The following is a 20,989-nucleotide window of genomic DNA, read 5'->3' as shown; positions in this document are numbered from 1 at the left end:
TAGGACCAGATAGTAAGTAACAAGTCCCACAGAAAAGCCCATAAGGAAATCAGTAATTCTGTATTTCGTGCAGGGTCTGGATGATGTGTAAACAAAAGACAAAGGGACACACACTGAATGCTAAGGAATGTTGAACAGACGCCTTGCTCCCTGAGCACTAGGCATCCTGTACCCTGACCCCGGCAGGGTCCTATGGAAAATACACCATGTGACAGTGTACTTAAATGCATCATCAAAGAACATACACTGTAGTAACATGGGCAATGGTAAGTCCAACATTTCCTTATTGGGATTGCTTAGTTTGGCAATCCCAATAATCATCTTCTAACAGTTTATAGTACTCACTATATTACCTTTACAAAAAGGTCAGTGAGGGGAAAAGTAATGTAACAAAATCTACATAAATCAAAACCACATTTTATATTTTACGAGAGCAAAATGCCCTGGCCCTGCAATGCTCTGTACACAGACATGGCCCTGCATCTACACAGAGCCTGCAGAAGTCAATGACACTCAGAGGTTTGCAGTGACGATGCATTGTGGAATGAGAGACCTATCTCCACAGAGTTCCCACTGTGGTCTCACCAGATTTACTAAATTTTGCAAAGACCAAAACAACAGAGAAAACGAAAAAGCAGCCCTGTGGCGCCTTAAAGACTAACATACATACAGCTTATTAGGTGATGAGCTTTCGTGGGACAGACCCCCTTCAGATCTGGAAAGAATCTCTGCTGTCAATCGCACGCATTAAAAGAGCAAAAACTCAGCAGAACTACACATGGCTGCTCATTTCAAAAGTTAAACCAAATATAATCCAGGATAAGCGACTACATACCAAGAGAAAACACAGCAGCCACCAACACACTGAGCTGACTTTTCTATCCTAACAGCTCTGAAATGGTGCACTATCCTTTGGTACCCTTACAGTACCCGCAGTAACTCCTACCCATAAACAGAGAACCTCTGCCTACCCCATACTAACACAAACCTAATGGTTAAAACTAGCGAAATAAGTGTACATCCTGGCATATCTCTCAAGTCTGACACAGCAAACTAGGACCCACATGACACGTTCAGCATGCAAAGAGATCAGAGAAGCATTAACATATCAAGTAGGGATGTAAATGTCAGTTTGAAAAAGTTAACCAGTTAAATTATATCATTTAACCAGTTAGCTATTAACCAAGCTCACTCTGACTGGCCTGGCTGAGGCCAGGGTCCTTCCTGCAGGCTAGTGGGCTAGTGCCATCAAGCCAGTGTCCCTCCAGCCAGCTGGGCGCGGCACAGGGTGCCCTGGCCAGCCAACCTAGGGCAGTCTGGGACTGAGACATCTCTCCAGCCTGCCAACCAGCCATCAGGGTTAACAGTTAAGGTCCAATAGTAACAGAGAGGAAGCCGTGCTAGTCTAGACACTATCAAAACAAAAAGCAGTCAAGTAGCACTTAAAGACAAGCAAAATAGTTTATTAGGTGAGCTTTCGTGGGACAGACCCACTTCTTCAGAGGAAGCGGGTCTGTCCCACGAAAGCTCACCTAATAAACTATTTTGCTAGTCTTTAAAGTGCTACTTGACTGCTTTTTGTTTTGATAGTTAAGGTCCAGTTAATGGTAAGCCTGCTGCTTACCAGTTAACCATGTCACCTTTTACATCCCTACCTCAGGCAAAACAGTAGTCTTTCTAATCTCCCCTAACCAATACAGGACTGTAGCCTAAACCAAAGCGCCTATTATTAAATGGGACTTTTCTTGCCAACCAAAAAAGTCGAAGTCTTCTCCCATCATTTGCAGTGGAAGAGCCACTATCATCCCTTTGAAAGTGAGTGCCCAACACTTCATTGAAAAAACAGCTGACTGCAGGCATAAACAACAGGCCCTATACTCAAACAGGGTTTATTCTCAACAAAACAGGAAGTCTAAGAAACTGTGGGTCTACTCAAGGCAGTTACCATGAACAAAAGCTCCCTGCACAAATTCTTGTATAAGGCAGAGCTCCAGCCTAGGGGGGGGCGGGCAGGGTTGAAAAGATATACAGAATAGTTATCTTTGAAAGGCAGCTCTAAAAATAGCCATGTGAGTGCCTGATTTTTAAATCTTTCAGCAACTCCAAAGAAAATTTACTCAAATTCCGTGTGAATAGGTTGGGTAAGGAGTTAAATGTTAGCACAATCAACTCAGCTGGGGATCTGAGAATCAAGCCTGGCTATTTCTATCTACGATCATCTGTAATATTTTGCAGTTAACTATTCCATTGGGAAAGGGATGCAGACTAAAATCTAGATTCCTCTCACAGAGCTGCAGGGCTAGCAAATGTAAACTCACAAGAATTTACTTTTGCCAATAAAGGAAGTAGATAAAACCTCCACAATGCACAGAGCAAGATAATCCATTGGTTAAAAGGTACTTTTTAGAAACATTTTTAAATACGACTCCTCTTTACGTACACTGAATTTTCTTAAGAAGTCATCCAAAATACAGCAAACAGGATTGTACTGTATTAGAAAGCCAAACCTGTGAGCCTCCTGTTTGCACATAAAATGTTACAAACAAATCAAATACAAAAATAAATGGATTTGATTTCTGTGCCTTTCCAAATTTTGCAGTGCCCCTGAAACCACATATCTACAACTTAAATGCTTTCAATGCCCAGCACTGTTGTGAAACCTCCTCTATGCAAAACAAAAAGCAGTCAAGTGGCACTTTAAAGACTAGCAAAATGGTTTATTAGGTGAGCTTTCGTGGGACAGACCCGCTTCTTCAGACCATAGCCAGACCAGAACAGACTCAATATTTAAGGCACAGAGAACCAAAAACAGTAAGCGAGGAGGACAAATCAGAAAAGATAATCAAGGTGATTACTGTTTTTTTACTATTGCTTACTGTTTTTGGTTCTCTGTGCCTTAAATATTGAGTCTGTTCTGGTCTGGCTATGGTCTGAAGAAGCAGGTCTGTCCCACAAAAGCTCATCACCTAATAAACCATTTTGCTAGTCTTTAAAGTGCCACTTGACTGCTTTTTGTTTTGATAGTGTATAGACTAGCACGGCTTCCTCTCTGTTACTCCTCTATGCAGCTTCTGTTTACAAAGTGAGACCCCTCCCACTGCTGCACCACTGAACACATCTGCGGTAGGTAGTTCATCTGCTTTTCAAACCAAAGAAAACTGCAGTGAATAGAAAAGACAGCAGCAACAGGATTTCCCCCAAGACCCAGAAGGTAGCTAGCTGATTATGTTATTTGTTCTTTCCCATATGTTACTTTCCATGACAGCTTCCTTCACCCACAGTTCTTTGCAACATTTGGGCCTACAACAGGAGCACAAATGAAACAAACCAGCCCAATTTTCCAAGACCATTCCTTTCTATGGGCACAGAGACCTTTCAAAAATGTACTCCCCAGCCTCTTAACAAATCCTAGAAGAATGTTCTGTGGGTTTCTCAGCATACAGCTTCACTTCCTAGAGCAAGGAACTGCAGCATAAATCAATTTTCAGGAGCACTGAGCACATGCTATGCACATCACACTATACAGTATCTGGAATTAACTGAAAAAAGTCTTCAGCAGCGGATGCTGTCATGTGAAGTACTCTCTCCAGCACAAGTGCCAGAAAATATTTCTGATTATGATTAACAAAGCAAGGGAAAGTTTTAGTCATATGATCTTAAAAAAAAAAAAATAAAGGGCGGCATGTGCAATTTGAAAAATATTTAGTGCTGCAGCTATTATTTATAGAACATGTACTTTGAAATTAAGGAAAGAAACATACGTAAAATACAACTCAACAACAAAAAAGTCAAACATATCCAAGTACCTATAGGACATGAAGGGAAGGTTTAAAACAGTTTTGCATCCTAGAGTTCTGAAAATGGACAAGGTGATAAATCATGGACATACAATCAAAAGCAGGGGGATCTTCCCCTCAAAGATATGCTCTAGGAATTATCTCTGCCCCATATTATACAGCTGGTCAGACTAGACCATCAAAATGGTCCCTTCAGGGCCTGGAATCTATGAAATTAGAAAGGAACAATTTAGCTTAAGCAGCTGGCAAGACTTCCTGACAGCGAGCGCTCTGCAGCCAGGAAGCAGTCTCCCAAGGCTAAGTGGGGAAAAATCCAATGGCGAGGATCATTTAAAACTAAACTGGACGAGCCGCTAGAAAGGGTGCGAGAGAGAAGAAGTTTTCGCTTGTAAGGGACAGGCTGGACAGTCCAATACCTCCTTTCCATCTCCAGCTCCCTACGTTTTGAAGGGACAACTCAAACACCGCCGGGCAGGAGCCGCTCCCGGGAGTGAAGTTTTCAGCGCAAGGGGAAGTCGCAAGCTCTCACCTGGCCTAAGGCGGGAGACCCACCACCTGTGCGGACCCTGCCCCTACACCGGGGCAGCTCCCCGCACACCGCACCGCCTCAGCAAGGGCTCCACCACGCTCAGAACGAGGGAAAATGGCACCACGAAGTTCCGTCTCTCACCCCGAAACCCGCCCAGCCCAGGCGGCTCTGGTCTCACCCGCCCCAGCCTCCTCTCTAAGGGCCGGGCCGGGCCGGGCCCGCTCACGCCACACAAGCAGGTGGAAGGCAGCCCGGCTCGGGCCGGGCCAGGCCTGCTGCCAACACGCCGCCGGGGGCCGGCCGAGCGAGGGGCAGCGTGTGCACAGGGCCCGGCCCGCCGGCCATGGCTGCAGCGTGAGCCGGGCCGGCCGTGGCCCGCAGGCAGCGCAGGGGCCTCGGCTGAAACCGCGCCCGGCGCACGGGCAGCCACGTCCGCCTCGCCGCGCCGCGGGCAGCCGCTTACCCCGGCCCGGCCTCTCCCCCCGCCGCTTACACATGGGGCTGCCGCCGAGACAGGAGCCGCCGGCTCGGGGGTCGCGTCGGGATCCTCCTCCTCCGCCGCCGCCGCCGCCGCCAGGGGCTGCTCCGCGCTCGCACGTGTCGGCCCGGGCGGCGGGCGCAGCTCCTCGGCCGCGGGCCCCAGGGGACCCGGCTCGTCGGCCTCGCCCGCCGCCGGGCCCGCCCCAGCCGCCTCCCCGCCCGGGCCCGGGCCCAGGCCCAGGCCCAGGCCTGCGCCGCGCGCCTCGGCCTCGGCCTCCGCGTCCAGCCCCGGGTCCCCGGGCTCGGGCTCGGGCCCGTCGGCCGCGCCGTTGAGGTACTCGGCGCTGATCATGGAGGCCAGGTCCTGCAGGCGGCGCAGCGGGATGTAGCAGGAGGCCGGGTCCTGGCCGCAGGCGGCCTTGGCGGGCAGCGGGCCCGGGCCGCCGGCGGGCGCCTCAGGGCTGTCGGGCGCGGCCGGGGCCCGCGGGCCGGCGGGGGAGACGGGGCCGCCCGCGCGGCTCAGCTCGCAGGCCGGCTCCATGCGGCGCCGCGGGCATCGACCTGCGGAGCGAGCAGAGCACAATGGTCAGGCCGGGCCCGCGCCGCAAAATGGCAGCCGCCCCTCCCCCGCCAGCGGCCGGAGCGCCGCGCTCCGCGGACCCCGCAGCGCAGCGCCGCCCCCGCGCGCAGCGCCGCGCAGCGCAGCGCCGCCCGGCCCGGCCTGACCTGGCCCGGCCCGCCCCGCGCCTCCCCCGCCGCGGGCACACAACGCCCGGCCCGGCCCGGCCCGCAGCTCCGCCGCCGCCCCCTCCCCCGCGCGCGCGCCCGCGCCCGCCGCCGCCGCCGCCATCCCGCGCGCGCGCGCGCCCGCCCCTCCCTCACCGGCTCTGGGGGTTCAGCGCCGGCCAATCAGCGGCGCCGGCGCCTCGTGCCGGGCCCCGAACCGGGCTCGCTGCTGCCCCCCGCGGCGGCGCCCGGCCCAGCCCGGCCCGGCCCGCTTCCCCCCCGGCCCGGCCCGGCCCGCTCCCTCGGGCCTCCTCCCAGCCCGGCCGCACGCGCCCGCCGCTCGGCGCCAACAAGATGGAGGCCGGGCCGGGCCGGGCCGGGCCTGGAACCGGCGCTGCGCGTGCTCCGGGCCGGGCCCTTTGCGGCTCAGACCGGCCCGGGCTGGCAGCACCGGGTCAGGCCGCAGGCGCCAGCTGGGCCCGGCTGCGGGCGGGGACGGGACGGGACGGGACGGGGCCTTAGGCGCCCGGCGCCGGCGCTGCCCTTTGTCTCGCCCCCCGCCAGCCGGGCGCCGCGACCCCGCGTTTCCCGCCGGCCCGGCGCAGAGGCCGTGCTGGGGCCGGGCCGGGTTCCGCACCCGCGGCTCCCTGCCGCTCGCCGCACGTGGCTGCCCCAGGCCTGCGGGCCCTCGGCGCCCGGCGCCCGCCCTGCCTCCTCGTGCTCCCGCGGCGCACCCCGCGGCGCTCCTTCCACCCCCCCCCAGAGCGGGGGGAAGCACCTCGCCTCCCCGGTGCCCTGCGCCGGCCTTCTGCCTCTCGCCCTCGCCTGAGGGGTGGGCAGGGGCTGGACTCGCTTCTCAGACGCCTGCCAAGGCTTTTCCTCAAGAGGCCCCAACGTGGGAGCCAATTACCTCTGACCCCTGTGTCCAGGGGCAAGGCCTGACTTCCTACGGGCCCTGCTCCGGCCCGGGAGGGGAAGAAGACCAGGTACAAGCAGAGGTTCACCCGTCGTTCAATAGGCAGCGCCTGTGTCACACCCCTGTGCTAAAATCCGCACCTCGGTAAGGGCTGGCGGGAGCAGACGCGGTGGTGGAGGGGACATCTCTCGTGGGGCAGCTTCTCTTGCTGAGGGAGACAAGCTTCTGAGCTTAACAGAGACCTTCTTCCAGTCTGGGGACCAGGCTCTGTGTCACAGCAAAACGCAAGGTGGAGCAGATTGTTTAGCGTGCGTAGTTGGCACATGTGGAAGGGACCTCAGGAGATTCAGTGGCCCATTACGCCCTTTGTCTTAGGAGAAAAGGAGAGAGCAGTGCGGGGTTACACATTGCGGTAATAAGCCATAACTGCAGCGTGTCTATTCAGTCCATGAGTTTTAACCTCTGACAGCGTTTCCAGTTCAGGCTGCCTGGCTGTTCTTTGAGGAGGAGGACTGGGAGGTCAGACATGGGGTGACTGCGTGTGAAACCTGTTCCTCCACAGGTGGTGGGGGTTTCTGTCATTTGTCGTGTCGCTGTAGGAGTTCACTCAGGAGCGTAGTCGTTGTCCTTTTGCACCCCCATTGTTGTTACTGGGGCGGTTAGTGGGTGGGATGAGGAACATCACTCGACCTCAAGTGGCCCCTCACAATAGGTGCTAAGTACTAAACAGTCTGATTTCACTTGGACGCTGGGAGCACCTTTTGCCAGACCTCAGAAGAGCTCTGTGGGCTCGGAAGCTTGTCTCTCACCAGCAGACCTTGCCCAGGAAATATAATATACCCACCTTGTTTCTACTGTTCTGGGACTGACGTGGCTGCCAGAAGGCTGCGTACAACAATGGTTTGCATCAGTGCCTTTTCTGTTAAAAAAAAATAAAAGGAGAGGAGCCCGTACTCAGCCAGCTCCCTGCCCCCCGGCCTCCTGCCCAGCCAATCCCATGGCTGGGGCTGCAGTGCCAGCACACTGGTTTGCATAGTCCCACAACCACTTACTACAGTTTCTCTCACCTCCTTCTTCTTTTTGAGGCGGCTAGCTCCCGTATCGCCCCTGCCCCTCTGCACGTGGCGCTCTGATCTTTTTGAGGCGGCTAGCTCCCGTATCGCCCCTGCCCCTCTGCACGTGGCGCTCTGATCTTTTTGAGGCGGCTAGCTCCCGTATCGCCCCTGCCCCTCTGCACGTGGCGCTCTGATCTTTTTGAGGCGGCTAGCTCCCGTATCGCCCCTGCCCCTCTGCACGTGGCGCTCTGATCTTTTTGAGGCGGCTAGCTCCCGTATCGCCCCTGCCCCTCTGAACGTGGCGCTCTGATCTTTTTGAGGCGGCTAGCTCCCGTATCGCCCCTGCCCCTCTGCACGTGGCGCTCTGATCTTTTTGAGGCGGCTAGCTCCCGTATCGCCCCTGCCCCTCTGCACGTGGCGCTCTGATCTTTTTGAGGCGGCTAGCTCCCGTATCGCCCCTGCCCCTCTGCACGTGGCGCTCTGATCTTTTTGAGGCGGCTAGCTCCCGTATCGCCCCTGCCCCTCTGCACGTGGCGCTCTGATCTTTTTGAGGCGGCTAGCTCCCGTATCGCCCCTGCTCCTCTGCACGTGGCGCTCTGATCTTTTTGAGGCGGCTAGCTCCCGTATCGCCCCTGCCCCTCTGCACGTGGCGCTCTGATCTTTTTGAGGCGGCTAGCTCCCGTATCGCCCCTGCTCCTCTGCACGTGGCGCTCTGATCTTTTTGAGGCGGCTAGCTCCCGTATCGCCCCTGCCCCTCTGCACGTGGCGCTCTGATCTTTTTGAGGCGGCTAGCTCCCGTATCGCCCCTGCCCCTCTGCACGTGGCGCTCTGATCTTTTTGAGGCGGCTAGCTCCCGTATCGCCCCTGCCCCTCTGCACGTGGCGCTCTGATCTTTTTGAGGCGGCTAGCTCCCGTATCGCCCCTGCCCCTCTGCACGTGGCGCTCTGATCTTTTTGAGGCGGCTAGCTCCCGTATCGCCCCTGCCCCTCTGCACGTGGCGCTCTGATCTTTTTGAGGTGGCTAGCTCCCGTATCGCCCCTGCTCCTCTGCACGTGGCGCTCTGATCTTTTTGAGGCGGCTAGCTCCCGTATCGCCCCTGCTCCTCTGCACGTGGCGCTCTGATCTTTTTGAGGCGGCTAGCTCCCGTATCGCCCCTGCCCCTCTGCACGTGGCGCTCTGATCTTTTTGAGGCGGCTAGCTCCCGTATCGCCCCTGCCCCTCTGCACGTGGCGCTCTGATCTTTTTGAGGCGGCTAGCTCCCGTATCGCCCCTGCCCCTCTGCACGTGGCGCTCTGATCTTTTTGAGGCGGCTAGCTCCCGTATCGCCCCTGCCCCTCTGCACGTGGCGCTCTGATCTTTTTGAGGTGGCTAGCTCCCGTATCGCCCCTGCCCCTCTGCACGTGGCGCTCTGATCTTTTTGAGGCGGCTAGCTCCCGTATCGCCCCTGCTCCTCTGCACGTGGCGCTCTGATCTTTTTGAGGCGGCTAGCTCCCGTATCGCCCCTGCCCCTCTGCACGTGGCGCTCTGATCTTTTTGAGGCGGCTAGCTCCCGTATCGCCCCTGCCCCTCTGCACGTGGCGCTCTGATCTTTTTGAGGCGGCTAGCTCCCGTATCGCCCCTGCCCCTCTGCACGTGGCGCTCTGATCTTTTTGAGGCGGCTAGCTCCCGTATCGCCCCTGCCCCTCTGCACGTGGCGCTCTGATCTTTTTGAGGCGGCTAGCTCCCGTATCGCCCCTGCTCCTCTGCACGTGGCGCTCTGATCTTTTTGAGGCGGCTAGCTCCCGTATCGCCCCTGCCCCTCTGCACGTGGCGCTCTGATCTTTTTGAGGCGGCTAGCTCCCGTATCGCCCCTGCCCCTCTGCACGTGGCGCTCTGATCTTTTTGAGGCGGCTAGCTCCCGTATCGCCCCTGCCCCTCTGCACGTGGCGCTCTGATCTTTTTGAGGCGGCTAGCTCCCGTATCGCCCCTGCCCCTCTGCACGTGGCGCTCTGATCTTTTTGAGGCGGCTAGCTCCCGTATCGCCCCTGCTCCTCTGCACGTGGCGCTCTGATCTTTTTGAGGCGGCTAGCTCCCGTATCGCCCCTGCCCCTCTGCACGTGGCGCTCTGATCTTTTTGAGGCGGCTAGCTCCCGTATCGCCCCTGCTCCTCTGCACGTGGCGCTCTGATCTTTTCACCGTCTCCTTACCTCCTTCTCTTGTGACCTCTCCAGCTTTGCTGCTCTCTGCACTGATTCTCAGAGTGCTGTAGCCAGGGCCATCCAATGGGGTGCAGGGCAACCCCATCCCCCAGGCCCTACCCTGCCTCTGCTCTGCCCCGTCCCACTCCCATTACACCTCTTGCTCAAAGACATCTCCCCCTCCCCCCACCCCGAGTGGTGCCAGCTGGGAGATTAACTGGAGGGCCAGGCACAGGGCAGCAGCTGCGGTTGGGCCCTCTTGCACTCACCATGAAGGTGGGAGCCAGAGTGACCTGGCAGCCTGTTCCACTCTGCGTCCCGCTCCCAGCCTGCTATGCTCCACTTCCCTGGGGCAGCAGCAGGAAGCAGAGCACCTTCTGCTGGGGCCGGAGCAGCAGGTCTCTCAGAGAACTGCCACAGCCGGGGCAGAGATGTGCTTCTCAAGGCCCAGCAGGGAGCAGCCGTACCCAGGGAAGGCCTTGCCCCAGCTGTGCAGCTCCATGCATGACAGCTCTGAGCCCCTGCTGGGGCTTGTTGGGCAGCTGTGCCGCTGCTTGGCTTAAAGAGAAACTTGCCGAGGTGTGTATGCAGACCTGAGTAGGGCGTGTAGGCCGGGGCTCAGACTCCCAGGACACGCCAGGAGTTCCCCGCTTGAGGCCCTGGTGCTGTAAACGCAGTCACCCACAGGTGCTGCCTGCTATCAGTGGGGTTACTCGCTGCTTGAAAGCAGAGCGTGGTCACGTGGCTGTGCAGAGCAGGGCCTATGGTATGCGGTTTAGCAGGGCAGACTGGAGTCTCTGGGCTTTCCAAGCGCATTCTCTGAACACTTTTCGTAACTCTGACTGGAAGAGCATAAGAAGGGCTGCACTGGGTCAGACCAAGGGTCCACTTACCCCGTCCTGTCTTCTAGCAGTGGCCTCTGCCAGAGGCTTCAAAGGGAGTGAACAGGACTGGGCACTTGCCAAGTGCACTATCCCCAGTTGTCCAATTCCAGCTGCTGCTGGCAGTCAGAGATTTAGGGGTTCCTAGCACATAGGGGTGCATCCCTGACTTTCCTGGGTACCAGGCATCGATGGACCTATCCTCCCTCAACTTACCTCATTCTTTTGGGAGCCCTGTTCCAGCCTTCACACTGTCCCTGGCAATGAGTTCCCTGTCCGTCTGGAAAACCTGCTACCTATTATTTTCACGGGTGACCCCTGAAGCCCCCCTGTATTTCCTAGGAGTCAGGAGTCAGCCAGGACTAGGGAAACCTGTTTTAAAAACTGCCACCACAAGTAACAGGGACTCCAGTGTCTGGCAGCTGCCGCAGCATCTGTGACTCCTCCCTGCTGTTTTCATTGCTAGCCACAGACTGCTGCTGGCCTCTCAGTCCCTGATATTGGCACCCTCTGGTGGTCTGTCCAACAGCTGGCGGCCTGAGACCCACCGTACCAACCTCTTCCTCGTGTCACCAGCTGAATGTCTGTACTAACAACTAGCCCCTACCAGAAGCTGCTTTGCACTGGTGTGCTCTGAGCGGGAATGGGCAAGGGGCCCAGCCTGCTGCTTGGCCCCTGAGGGTGACAGGTATAGAAATAGTAAACAACATTCAGGCCGTAAATGAATGAAGGGGTTGGTCTGACACATCAGCTGCCCTTCGCCAAGACAGACCATGCCCAGCGTGCAGCCTTGGAACCATCTCACTCCCACTCCTTTATGCAAGTGAGTAGTCGTAACAGGACGGAGTTCCTGGGCACAGCCAGAGAAGTCAGTCCAGGTACCTTTGCTTAAAACCCGGCCACTTACAGCCTCAGGCTGGAATTTCCTTCTTCCTAAGGCAAATCCAACCAGCCACCACAGCACCTCTGCCAGCCCCACTGGCCAGCCAGAAGCCACACGAGCAAACCCACAGACTGCCCAGCTGCTGCACCAGCCCAGACCAACAACCCCCAGCTTAAGGTGAGAGGCTTTTACGCCTGTTTCAACAACACTGCACAGATTCTTCCAGACCCCACAGGGCCCAGCTCCAGACCCCCAGTCAATATATACTTGCATCTTACTCAAAGCAACATGTTCACCAATTCTTGAGATCTAATATCTAAAGATTTATTAATACAAAAGAAAGAACAGGGCTAGAGAGGAGAATTGGTAATGCCGTACTTCACCTCTATCAGTCACAATGACTGATGCAGCCAGTGGTGTTACTTGCTGATTCTTAAGTATCGGAGGGGTAGCTGTGTTAGTCTAGATCTGTAACAGCAACGAAGGGTCCTGTGGCACCTTATAGACTAACAGAAAAGTTTTGAGCACGAGCTTTCGTGAGCGCAGACTCACTTCATCAGATGCTGGTCTTGGAAATCTGCAGGGCCAGGTATAAATAAGCCAGAGCAAGGGTGGGGATAACAAGGTTAGCTCAGTCAGCAAGGGTGAGGCTTACTATCAGCAGTTGATCTGGAGGTGTGAACACCAAGGGAGGGGAAGCTGCTTCTGTATTTAGCCAGCCACTCGCAGTCTTTGTTTAAGCCTGAGCTGAGGACGTTGAATTTGCAGGTGAATTGTAGCTCAGCAATTTCTCTGTGGAGTCTGGTCCTGAAATTTCTTTGCTGTAGGATAGCTACTTTTAAGTCTGCTACTGTGTGGCCTGGGAGATTGACTCTACCTGCGTACATGACACAGACATGTGAGTAGCGCACGCACACACACACACACACCGAGTCAGGGCATCATCGGCTTTTATGAGATGCCTCAGATGGCCCCAGCACAGTGTTTGGGACCAACAGCCACACTGGTCTGTTCTGGTCTGGTCTGGCTATGGTCTGAAGAAGTGGGTCTGTGCCGCGAAAGCTCATCACCTAATACATTATTTTGTGAGTCTTTAAGGTGCTACTGGACGGCTTTTTCATTTTCATGGGCATTAAAATGGCTTCCAGACCCAGTATAGAAATGCAGTCACGTGACAGTAGCCATCCGTACTCCTGGCCCTGCACAGCCACACTGCATGGAGGAGGGACGACCCAGAGCAGCAGCAGCACCACCAGTCGGGCTCACCTCCCTGAGGAGTCACGGAGAGGACTGTGGGCCTCTGTCTGGCTGTCTCTCGACTGCTCTTTGGGGGGAACGTGCTTAGCTGTGAAATGTCAACAGAGATGTATTTCCTTGCAGGGATCACAGCTCTCCGAACGTTTTCATGCCAGTGAGCTTGTTAGCTCACGCATGCTTCTCCTGGCCCCCTCCAAGTCCCAGGGCCTGGGCCGCGTGTCCCCGCCTAAGAGTGCAGGCTGGTGCAGCTGCCGCAGTGTCTCAGGCTCTGGGTGGCAGAGAGGAGGTTTCTGCCGTATCCGTTCCAAGGTCAGGCTGAGCCCGTGTGTTTTTGCAGCCAGTCTTGCTCCCTCTGGTGGTCTTGTCACCTGCAGTGCAGGCTAGAGATCTTTCCCAGCCATTCCCTCTGGCCCGCAGGTCACATCCGGTGTGTGGCATCCTGCAGGCAGGGCTCAGGGGAGAGCGCGTTGGTGTCGCTTACTGAAACGGTCTGTGTTCAGGTTAGCTGTTACCACTCGAGAGATCTGGGAGTCGTGGTGGAGTTCTATGACAACATGCATCTGCTATGCAGCAGCAGCCTAAAAAGTGAACAGGATGTTGGGGATCCTTAAGAAAGGCGGACATAACAAGGCAAAAATACAGCTTCTGTGTGAAGGCCTGGGACGCCACGTCTCGAACAGTGCAGCCAGATGCAGCCGCCTCGTCTCGAAATACGTGCATTGGAATTGGCCAAGGTGTGGAAAAGGGCAGCTGAAATTCTGAGGCGTGTGGAATTGCTGTGGTCTGAGGAGGGATTAGTCAGCTGGGACTTTCAGCCTGGAAGAGAAAAGGTCTATAAAATCGTGAGTGATGTGGACAAAGTAATTAAGGAAAAGTTATTTACTCCTTCCCGTGCCACGAGAACTGGGAGGTCACCACATGAAAATAAGAGGCAGCATGCTCAAAACAAGCAACAGGAGGCGTCTCTTCACCCAGTGCACGGGCAGCCTGTGGAACTCCCTGCCAGAGAATGTCTTGCAGGGTTCAGCAAAGAACTAGATACGTTCATGGAGGATAGGTCCACCCATGGCCACTAGCCGTGATGAGCAAGACAGATGGCACTAGCCTCTGATTAACCAGCCGCTGGAACTGGGTGACAGAGGAGGGATCACTTTGATGATTACCTGTTCTGTTCGTCCCCCTGGGGCACCTGGAGTGGTGACTGTCAGAAGACAGGATGCTGGGCTGGATGGACCTCTGGTCTGACCCAGCGTGGCTCTTCTCACATTCAGGTAGCTGGAGCTCCCAGTGCTGCATGGGAGAGCGCTGCTAGGCTGGCAGGGTACCTGCGCGTTGCAGAGCTCCACCTCTTTGCCAAGGCAATAGCAGCAGCTGGCAGGTGGGGGGGGGGGTGCTCTTCCTCCATGGGCCAGAAGAGGTGCCACAATAGGCTGCTGTGGTGAGGAAGCCCTGGGTCTCAGAGGGCCAGTCTAGCAGGCGCTGGAGCAGAGAGTTACATGCGGCAGGCCTCTTCCCCTCACGGGCAGCCAGCTGTGCGGCTGGGGTGCTGGCAGGGATCGCACTCTAGCACTGGGTTGATTGTAGGCCCCAAGGGCGGTGGGGAGAAGAGTTAACCCCTCCATGTCTCTGCACAGCTGCAGGGAGCAGGGCAGCGCAACGCAGGAGGGGACAGTTGCTGGCCAGGTGCAGTAGCTGTTCCTGAAGCTGTGCAGGAAATTTCTCTTAAGGCCCAAGACAAAGGTGTCTGGTTGGTCCCATACACCAACGAGCTGAGCCAATCGCTGAGTGACAGCTGGGGCGGGGGTGGAAGTCAGACTGGCAGCTCCCCACATGGCATGGCCGTTCGGTCACGTGTCCCTCGGGGCAGGCCGGCAGGGCGTGGGGCACCTGGGATCCCAAGGCCAGGCGCAGCTGGGCGTGGTAGAGGGAGGCTGAGAGGTGGGCTGTGTGCATACATGTCCTCTCCACACCTTGCCATGCTGTCTGGCTGACACCCAGCAGTGTGGGCTGCGGACTAGCCCCAGCAGCTCACCCTCTCAGCACTTGGCGCTCAGCGCCATTCAGAGATGCCCCTGCTGCTGCCAGTGTGGTGCAGGGAAAGTCCGCGCACCAGAAATCGGCTCTCAGAAGCCTGCTGCCAGCTCCTGTTAGCACCTCCACCCGGGGCCAAACAGCGGCTCCAGCTGCTGGCTAGTGGGCAATGTCCCCGCTGACCAGCTACAGCTCTGCTGGGGAGGCCAAGAGGCGGGCACAGTGGGGCTGTGAAGGCTCCACAGCCTCTGACCTCGGCCCTGCGGCTCACGCTGCTGGCACAGGTCTTCAGCAGCCTGGAGATTTGCCTGCCCAGCCCTCTTGTTTCCACAGTGCTGCTTTGGCTCTTCACCATCAGACGACTGGGCGCTCTCACAGGAGCAGGAGTAGGTGGTTCTGGTGGGGCTCGGACAGGCCAGAGCTCCAGGCATTGCGGCCACCTCAGGGGCAGACTCCACCTCTGGCCATGCAGGACCCACGGGCTCCACTTTGCAACCACTTCGGCAGCCTCAGCCACCTTCATCCCTCTGTCAACAGCACAACTAGCTTCTGCATCGACCGCAGTTCGGCTCCGATCTTGGCACCAAATATGGCCCTGCCAACTTCCTCGGCCCAGGCTGCCCTGCAGCGCTGTCAGGGCCCATATTGGCACCAGGTTGGGTGTGGCAACCCCAGCCCCAGTGGGCATGACACCATCAGCACCAGTGTTTCCCCCCCAGGCATCCCTTAGGAGCTGATGGCAAGGAGCTGCCAATTATAGGGGCTTCTTCCTCGTCATCCCTGGACGAGGCCTCGGTAGATGAAGACATAGCCCCGGTATGTGTGGACAGCTGGGTGCTGCAGCTGTTGCTGCTCAGCGCTGCTCAGGGTCTGGGCATGAAGGCCGAGGAGGATTCTGAGCCCGTGTGGATGCATATCCCTGCCCCCTCAGCTCCTTCTCACATTGTCCTGCTGCAGAAACCACCAGGAACGTGGGGCAGATCCTAGCTTCCTTGCCACCAGCTGCCAAACAGGCACGATGAGCGGTGTCCCTGTGTGCCCTCCAAGGGTTACAGATGTGTGCTCCCACCCACCCTGACTCCTGTCACGGATACTGCTAATCATTGCAAGCAGCAGGGTTTCCAGGGTCCCACTCCTGACAAGAGGGAGGGTAAGCAACCTGACCTCCTTGGGGCGAAGGACTATTCTATAGGCAGGCTGCAGCTCCCCATTCTGAACCAGCCGGCCATCAAGAGTGGGAACCCTCACATCACCTCTTTGGGAACGGCCAAATTCGCAGAGCTGCTCCCTCTAGACTCCTAAGCCAAGTTCTCGGCCTTGGTGCAGGACAGCCAATTAGTCTCCTGGGGTTCTCTCCAGGCTGCGTTGGATGCTGATGCTGCCGCTAGGGTCACGACAACAGCGGCGGCCATGAGTGGGGGCTGCTAGCTCCAAGTCTTGGGGGCCCTCTGTGAGGCCCAGAAGACTGTCCAGGAGCTCCCACTTGAGCGTGTAACTCCATTTTCAGAAAAGAGAGAAGAGGCAGCAGAGCCTGAAAGACTCCAGAGGCACCCGCAGGTGCTTGGCCCTGCATGCTCCTGCCGCACACAGGAAACAGTCGAGTTGCAACCTCCCCGGAGGCTCTATCAGCAGAACCGCCAGGCCAGCTCTGGGGGTGTGGGGCGGGGTGGAGTGACGGGAAAAGGCCACACCCATCCGGCCAGGGCGTGAGTCAATCCAAGCAATCTTCTGACTGAAACAGGCTTGTTGAAGGCTGTTGTGCCACATTTCCCCACCTTACCTTCTCATCCCGACTATCCCCTTTCTACCAGGCAGGGCCCAGATCACCTCACACTCCAGGTGGTTCCATGGCCTCCCATCTTTCCACCTCCTTCCTTGTCCCTCCTCAGGAACCCTTCTCCTTCTCCTTCTCCTTCTCCTTCTCCTTCTCCTTCTCCGGGAGCTGCAGTCACTGCCATCCCTGCGGAAAGTAGCTGAGGGTCCTCAGGAGCGCAGAGGGAGGGCTTCTATTCCTGGTATTCCCTAATACATAAGTCAAAAGAGGGCTCAGGCCCATGTTAGGCCTATTGGAACTCAACCTGCTTGTGAGGACACTAAAGTGCCAGAGGGTCTCTGTGGCCTGCGCCCTCCCCTCCCTGGATCCGGCAGACTGGCATGCCACCCTTGGCCTGAAGGACACCTGCTTTCATATTGCAGTCACTCAGCCACACAGGCTGGGTAGTACCAAATGACAACCCTTCCCTTCAGCCCGTCGGCAGCACCTCAAGTCGTCACCCACTGGATGCAGGTCATCACTGTTTTCCTGTGCAGGCACCACGTTCAGCTGTTCCTGTACTTCAACAACAGGCCGATGAAGGGCCACTCCAGGACCCGAGTGGAAGCTCTAGTCTAGACCTATTCACCATGCAACACAACAGAAGTGCTCCTTCCAGGGCCACAGCTGGGGCTCCAGCGCAGCCACGTTCTGCCTCCCATGGGGGAGTCAGCTCCTATACACCTTTCTGTCCACAGCACTTGTACGCAAGGTACTCCTCGAGATCCGGCAGGAGCAAGCACAGGTCATACTGATATCACTAGCCTGGCCCCGTCAGCACTGGAACGCGTCCCACCTAGATGGGTCCATGAAAGCCCCAGTCACGCTACTGCTCATCCCAGACCTTCTGACACAAGCTCACGATTGCCTCCTGTCATAGGACGGGGTTTCTGGGCACAGTTGAGAAAACCAATCCTGGGTAAACTGCTTAAAACTTACAACCTGGGCTGGGATTTCCTTCTCACTGAGGCAAATCAAGCCAGCCGCCACAGCACCTCTGCCAGCCCCACTGGCCAGCCAGAAGCCACACGAGCAAACCCACAGACTGCCCAGCTGCTCCTAATGCCTAACCAGCCACCCTCCTACTCAGGTGAGAGGTTATGAAAATCTATTTCATCAAATCCACACAGATTTTTCCAGCCCCCAAAAGATCTAGCCACATTCCCAGGTCAGTGCAATAAGGTCGCAACATTCACGAGGGTTCAGTGTTCGGAACCCTTGCAAATGTTGATTTTTGTGAATATGGGGCAGGGGGCTCGCAGCCCCGTGGAGGTGTCAGCTGCCAGCGTTCCCCGCCTTGAAGCACCAGGAAGTGGCCTCTCGCAAACAATTGAATTTGCAAACATAAAGTTCATGAATGTGGGGGCCTTGCTGTGTATACTTAGATCTGTGCCAATCCTTTCGCACCTAAAATCTCATGGTTTATTAAAAAGGAAAAAGTAGGGTGAGAGAGGAGGATTGTTAAAGCGATACGTTGCATGGGTCAGTTACAGCTATTGATGCGGGATGCAGCTGATGTTATACGCTGATTTCTTCGAAGTCTGAAAGCACAGCCCATGAGGGGCAGGACCCCAGTTCACATAGCTTCATTCCATGGAGACTGGAGAACTAGGATGGTCACTGCCAGGCCCATCTTAGCTTGCCGTGTTGGGGGCAGAATTCTGCTCTTCTTCCATAGGCACTGGAGTATCACCTGACCAGGTAGGCTAATGTGGCACTCTGCCATTGGTTGTTGCCACCAAGCCCCAGTCCATTTACATAGTATGTGGAATCAACATCTGGGCATCTGACCCCTGTCCTTTTGTTCAGCCCAGGTCATGGGACGGGGGAGGTGATCACGCCTCCCATTCTGACTCTCAGCACTAAAACATTTCCGAGTGGGCACAAAGCCAATGTCTGTGTCTTTGCACACAAACACGGACAGATACGCAAGCAGCATAACTAGATTCAGGACATCACCAGCTTTCATTAGACACCTCCCTTTGGCCACCAGGCACAAGACTTGGTGCCACTCTGCTCAACGGTGACAGAAATGGCTTACATACTCAAAGTGAAAATTCAGTCACGTCACACCTCCAACATCGGAACCGCCTGGTCTGGAAGCTCTGGCTGAACCCAGTGGAGCTCTGCGCAGACCAGGTAGACAAGCCACCCTTGGCAGCAGGAAACCCTCCATGAGAGCCACCTGCTTCCCAGTGGAATTGACTCTCAGGCTGGTTGGCACAGGCCCCTTTGTCCCTGAAGCTCTCCTTAGTGCCTCTTAGTTGGGCCCAACGGGTAGCGGTCAATGGCTCAATATCTGGATGGCGGTCGGTTTCAAGCGGAGTGCCGCAAGGCTCGGTTCTGGGGCCGGTGTTATTCAACATCTTTATTAATGACCTGGATGAGGGACTGGGTTGCACCCTCAGCAAGTCTGCAGATGACACAAAACTAGGGGGAGAGGTAGATACGTTGGAGGGTAGAGAGAGAATCCAGAGGGACCTGGATAAATTGGAGGACTGGGCCAAAAGAAATCTGATGCGGTACAACAACAAGAAGTGCAGAGTCCTGTACCTGGGGTGGAAGAATCCCAAGCATTGTTACAGGCCGGGGACCGACTGGCTCAGCAGCAGTACGATGGAAAGGGACCTCGGGGTGATGGTGGATGAAAGGCTGGATATGTGTAAACAGTGCACCCCTGCAGCCACGAAGGCGGGCGGCACACGGGTGCATTAGGAGGAGCGCTGCGAGCAGATCCAGAGAACAAGGAGCAGGAAGGAAGTGGGTGAAGAGGGAGCCCCCCGGGTCTGCAGCTGGGGTTTGCTCTCAGTGGGCCGGCTCCTCCTCTGGCCAGCAGATGGCGCTCTCAGCTCAAGCCTTGGGGGGCGCTGGGGGGCGGAGCACTAGGGAGGGCCGCGAGCTTAGCCCAGGCAGTGCGGACGGGCGCTCGCCCCAGGGGCCTCCTGGGGGCGGGGATAAGCAGGCTCCAGCTGCTGCCCAGGCCCTGCCAGTCCAGAGCCCCAGGACTGGGCGCCTGCTGGAGCACACCAGGCCCCGGCACAGCCTGGCTGCCCGGCTCCCAGCCCCCTGGAGAGCAGGACGGTAGTTCCTCCCCTCTCGGCTTCTGCGCGGCAGCCAGTCGTGGTGGCCCTGCGGTCCCAAGCTGAAGAAAGGAGACAGGAGCGGTGCCCCGGGGAGGGCAGCCGCGCCGTGCGCCTGGGAACGAAAAGCTCCAAACGCCTGGCCCCATCCCACGGCGCAGGGGTGAGGGCGGTGGCTGCCCTCGGTTGCACTGCTGGGAGAGGTGCCCCTCTGGTGCATGGTGCACTTTGGAAGGCAGCTGCAGGGAGCCTGGGGCGAGCCTGGGCCCTGCGCCTGTCGCACCGTGGCTCCCTGCTCCCCCCGTGCCATAGGCTGCGGCTGGCGAGAGAAGACTCCAGAGGGCTCTGGAAAAGGCAGAGCTGTGGCCAGCCTGGCTGCTGTGCCGCCCTGGGGCTCCGTCTCCATTGCCCAGCTGAGCAAACGCCCAGCGAGTGCCGGAAACACAAACCCTGGCCCCCGGGCCGGCCAGCTGCAGCATTTTCACAGGCCTGGCCGGAGCTGGCAGCCGAGCGCTGCAGCCATTCAGCCTGTTAAGGCAGCTCGTGGGCGGGCACAACAGCGCAAGGCAGCCCGCGCTGTTCCCGTCTGGCGAGGGAAGGCCTTGGAGTCTGGCGTCGGGGCTGGGCAAAGGCCTGGGAGGAAGGGAGGCAGCCCCAGGGGCTGGTGTGGGGCCAGCAGCGCTGCCCTGCTTGCGGAAGGGGGCTCAGGGAGACAGTGGCTCGAAGCCTGGTTGGGCGGGAACGCGGCACAGGAGGGCTGGGGACAGCAGGCCCCAGCGTGGTTGTAACGCTGCCTGGCCGCGAGCCCTGGAACACCCAAGCGGGACAAGAGCTGCTGAGTGAAAGGCCGCATCCGGCTTTGGGGCCGTGGCCCGAGACTCCGCCCTGAAGTGGGAGCGGAGAGGCCGTCCCTTGGTGCGTGACAAGCGCTGCCGGGCTCTGCGCCCTTGCTCGGGCTGAGGCTGAGACTGGCTCCGAGCTGGGGCAGCGCCCGGGGACCGGAGCAGCGCGTCGGCCCGTCTTGTGCTGCTGTGAGAGCTCCGGCCAGTCCCCTGTGCTGCCCGGCACAAAGGGCCTTCCTGGCCTCGGCTGGCTGCTGCCTGCCCTCTGCTCCGCACTCCTGCTGGGCACCCAGGCACACGCCTCCCAGGGAGGGCCCCTGGGCTGAAGGGTCAGACTACGGTCGGCTCCGGGGGCCAGCCTCTTCAGAAGCTGCTGGGGTGCAGTGGGGGGGGGGGTCCCTTGGGAAGACCCTGGAAGTAGTGTGTCATTTAGAGAGCCGCCCCCAGCTCTCTCCCGCGCAAAATCCTGAGCTGGGAGTCGGCCCATCGATGCCCCGGGCAGCTCGTGGTACCGTGTCTCCC

The 20,989-nt window shown here is 57.5% G+C and overlaps 1 protein-coding gene across 1 annotated transcript in view; it reads right to left on the bottom strand.

Moving 5' to 3' along the window:
• The window catches only part of NSD1 (nuclear receptor binding SET domain protein 1), a 139,819-nt gene extending 134,307 nt beyond the window's left edge, over window positions 1–5,512 (bottom strand). Inside the window, exon 1 of the mRNA XM_075009595.1 lies at window positions 4,820–5,512. Coding sequence (XP_074865696.1) covers window positions 4,820–5,347 — 528 coding nt within the window. The 5' untranslated portion in view covers window positions 5,348–5,512. The remainder of the gene's footprint in view (window positions 1–4,819) is intronic.
• Window positions 5,513–20,989: the final 15,477 nt, after the last annotated feature.

Source organism: Carettochelys insculpta, chromosome 15 (genome assembly GCF_033958435.1).
Source record: "Carettochelys insculpta isolate YL-2023 chromosome 15, ASM3395843v1, whole genome shotgun sequence".
Taxonomy (NCBI): domain Eukaryota; kingdom Metazoa; phylum Chordata; order Testudines; family Carettochelyidae; genus Carettochelys; species Carettochelys insculpta.
This window is presented reverse-complemented; position numbering and strand designations above follow the sequence as displayed.